A 4,058-nucleotide genomic window follows, 5' to 3' on the forward strand; every position below is an offset into this window, starting at 1 on the left:
TGTGTGTGTGTGTGTGTGTGTGTATGTTTGTGTGTCTGTGTTTGTCCCCCCAACATCGCTTGACAACTGATACTGGTGTGTTTACATCCCCGTAACTTAGCGGTTCGGCAAAAGAGACCAACAGAATAAGTACTAGGCTTACAAGGAATAAGTCCTGGGGTCGATTTGCTCGACTAAAAGGCAGTGCTCCAGCATGGCCGCAGTCAAATGACTAAAACAAGTAAAAGAAAGAAGATAAAAGAGTTATAAAGAGAAAAGAGTATGTCGGAATGTTGGGGGTAGTCACCATTATCATCCTTTAAATTCCAGACCTGCCCTCCACAGTAGAAGCGTTAAGGCTGCATCTCCTGGTGAAAAGGATTGGTCTGCAAGAATCCTGTGCTGGTGCCATGTAAAAAGCAGTCATGCTGGTAGCACGTTATATGACCCCCCCCCCCCCAGCACACTGTAAAGTGGTTGACATTAGGAAGAGCACCCAGCTTTACAAACCAAACTAAATCAGACTGGAACCTGGTACAGCTTCCCAACTCTGGTCAAATCATCCAACCCATGCCAGCATGGAAAACAGACGTTAAAAGATGATGATGATAATGGTATGAGTTGGGCAGTTTGACAGGATCCAATAGGTCCAAGAACCTCATTGTTGTCTAGTGTTTGTGTGGCATGGTTTTTACAGCTGGAGGCCCTTCCTAACACCAGTCACTTTACTGAGTCTACTGGGTGCTTTTTATGGGGCACCTGCACTAGTGAGGTCACTGTGTAGCTTGCAAGACCCGTTTGATTACTATTTTATTCTGATGGAGACCCATTGCCATTTGATGTCATAATAATAATATTCAACTTATTGAATACAGTGCTTTGGTGCTCTACAACTTATCAGAAAAAATAACCAAAACCACAGGAACAGTACATAGAATACGTACAGGAAGTGAACTGTGAATAAGTCTTCAAGAAAAAAAAAAACGCTTAGTGGCGGGGGCATCAGGGGTACTACTGTTGGTGAATTTCAGGAAATATGGAAGATTTGAAGAATCTGGTGTCCCAACAGCTAACTACTGATGCAGGTAGGTTTATTCCATACTTCAGCAATTCAGAGCCTGAAAAATTGCTTCCGAAAGTCATGGGCGCTCTAGTTTTATATAGATACTTCTTTTAAAATTCCCATTTTGCTTTTCACACAGTCACTCGTATAGGTTTGCAACAGCTGTCTCTGAGAGAACAGGTTTCAGGGGCTGGAAACATGTTTAATTATGTAAAATCCTATTGAGGCAATTGAAATCGACATCAAATCAAATTCGATGACTGGTACCCGTGCCAGTGGAGCGCTAACAGCACCATCCGAGTGTGATCATTGCCAGAGCAGCTGTCTGGGTTCTGTGCCAGTGGCACATAAAAAGCACCATTTGAGCGTGACCGTTACCAGTGTCACCTCACTGGCACTTGTGCTGGTGGCATGTGAAAAGACATTCGAGTGAGGTCATTGCCAGTGCCGCTGGACTGGCTCCTGTACAGGTGGCATGTAAAAGACACCATTTTGAGCGTGGCCGTTGCCAGTACTGCCTGACTGGCCCCTATGCAGGTGGCACATAAAAGCACCCACTACACTCTTGGAGTGATTGGCTTTAAGAAGGGCATCCAGCTGTAGAAACTCTACCAGATCAGATTGGAGCCTGGTGCAGCCATCTGGTTTGGCAGTCCTCAGTCAAATTGTCTAACCCATGCCAGCAGACGTTAAACGATGATGATGATTACAGAAAGAAACTTGGCTGTTTCTTCAATTAACACTTCTAAACTAAACTTTTTTCATCGGCCCTTAAATTATTACTGTGGATCCCTAATTTACCATTTTGCTTGTGTGAACTCCAAAAAAGTCTTATATGGACCCTGACTGAGAACCAATGCTGTAGAGGAAGGACATAACTTATATTTTAGAAGAGATGATGGTGTATGTGTGTGGTGGTGGTGGTGATGGGGAGTTGGAAAGTGATATAATTGGTGTGAGGGTGGACCGTCAAGTTGGAATGGATGGATCGGGGTACCAAGAGTGTGTGTGTGTAGGAGATAGTACAGGGCAACAGAATAAAAATGATGTTGATGAATTTCAGAAAGCATGGAATTTTTTAACCCTTCAGCATTCAAATTACTCTGTCAAATGTAATTCTTATTTATTCATTGATTTGAATTAATCATGCTTTATCTTGTAGCTTTAAGATTTCAATGGTGTGTTTGTATATTTTTAGAATGACATTGTAGAGTAGGTGTGAGAGGCTGGATCTGGTTAGTTTGAACATAAAACAGGTAAAATATTTGGGCCAGATATGCCCAGATTAAATCCTAAAGAGTCAAGGGATACAGTGTCCTGACAACTAACGACTAATAGGGGTGGTTTATTGTATATTTCAACAATTCCTTGGCTGAAAGAATAAGGAATCTTCATTTTGATGCTTGCTTGTTCTTCATATAGTCTTGTAGTTTCCCTGCTTTAAATGGTTGATTTTTCTTTTCCATCTTATTAGGATGCTGGTGGCTTTGCTTCATATCAAATGTCAAAACTTCTGAAGCAGAACAAAATCACAAACCAAATTGAGAAAGTTCAAGATGAGATAATTGCCAGAAAGTCTGGGAAAATCTCTACTGAATCTGGCATCATTGACCAAGTTGTTAATATCCAGAAGATTGCTTCAGAAGACAGCTCTCATTTTATATTTGTGAAAGGTCTGCAGAAAGACACTGCGCTTGAGGTTATAGAGAAGGAAAAGAGAAAAGAAGAGATGAAGGGTAGCGAGGACTCAGATGAAGAATCAACAAAGCCAGCACCATCTTATAAATGTCCTGATTCTGTAAATACCAGTGGTAATCTGTGGGTTGAAGAGATGAAATATGGTGTCAAAAAGAAACCATGTGAAGAGCTGCCAAACATTAAACAGGAAAAGGATTTTCTGAGCTCAAAAGTGAAATTGCAAGTGGACAGTGATAGCACTTGTAGTTCACAAAATATTTTCAATGTTGATAAAAATATTTTGTTTAATTGGGCCAAATTAGCAGAATCAGGGAATCACAGTGCTGACCAAACATCTCTTGGAGAGCCAGAAAATAATAGCAGTAAAACACTTGAAACAAAGGTTTCTTTGTCAGATTCTGAGAGTGGAGAATCAGAAGAGGATTCCGTTCCACCAAAAACTGTTTTAAACCAAATCACGCTAAAGAAGGAAGTATCAGGTGTGATGACAACAGAAAATAAACCAGTTGTTGTCAGTGGATTAAAAGAGTCTTTTATTTCTGAGAAACATGGTGCCAGCCTGGACAACAGTTCATTGTTGTCTAAAGGTGTGACTGTAGATGATGCAGCTAAGATAGATGTGACTGTAAAAGATGTTATTACTGATGATGAATCCAAAAAACATGTGACTGTTCCAGATGAAGAGTCTGAAGAGAAGAAAATACAATCAGACTCTGGCGAGAGCGAAGATGGTGAGTTACATTTTATTAAGATTTATGTTGATATCTTACTGTGAAGTTTGAAAATCTCTAGGGCTTCTGTGTGTCATGTGACATCATGGAGATTTGCAACTGGAAAGAGCCTGTAGGTCTTTGATAAGATTAAGAAGCTTGCTTCCCAACCACCCATTGTATGGCACTTTGGCAAGTGTCTTCTGGTATAGTCCCAGGCTGACCAAAGCCTTCTCAGTGGATTTGGTAGATGGAAACTAGAAGAAGCTTGTTGAGCGTGTGTGCATGTATGCATATATACATATATATGTGTGTGTTTGTGTATATATATATATATATCGTTAAAGTTTTTTTAAAATCAAAACTTTGTATATATATATAAAGTTTAACCTTTTATTCTTAATAATTTTTTCTTTCCTAATTTTTTCATTCCTAATTTTTTCCATTCATAATTTTTTCATTCATATTTTTTATTATTACGTTTGTAGAAATAAATAATCTTGTATTTTTCTATTATTCAATTGATCTTTAATCATAATTAAATAAACGTCTTTAGCTTTAAATAGTATAGCTTTAACTATTACACCGGTTAAATATGTACTAATTTT

At 39.1% G+C, this 4,058-nt stretch overlaps 1 protein-coding gene across 1 annotated transcript in view; it reads left to right on the plus strand.

Moving 5' to 3' along the window:
* LOC106868913 (DNA excision repair protein ERCC-5) overlaps nucleotides 1-4,058 on the plus strand; it is a 38,207-nt gene that overhangs the window by 12,378 nt on the left and 21,771 nt on the right. The window contains exon 6 of the mRNA XM_052977126.1: nucleotides 2,517-3,511. Coding sequence (XP_052833086.1) covers nucleotides 2,517-3,511 — 995 coding nt within the window. The remainder of the gene's footprint in view (nucleotides 1-2,516; nucleotides 3,512-4,058) is intronic.

Source organism: Octopus bimaculoides, chromosome 27 (assembly GCF_001194135.2).
Source record: "Octopus bimaculoides isolate UCB-OBI-ISO-001 chromosome 27, ASM119413v2, whole genome shotgun sequence".
In the NCBI taxonomy this organism is placed as follows: Eukaryota; Metazoa; Mollusca; class Cephalopoda; order Octopoda; family Octopodidae; genus Octopus; species Octopus bimaculoides.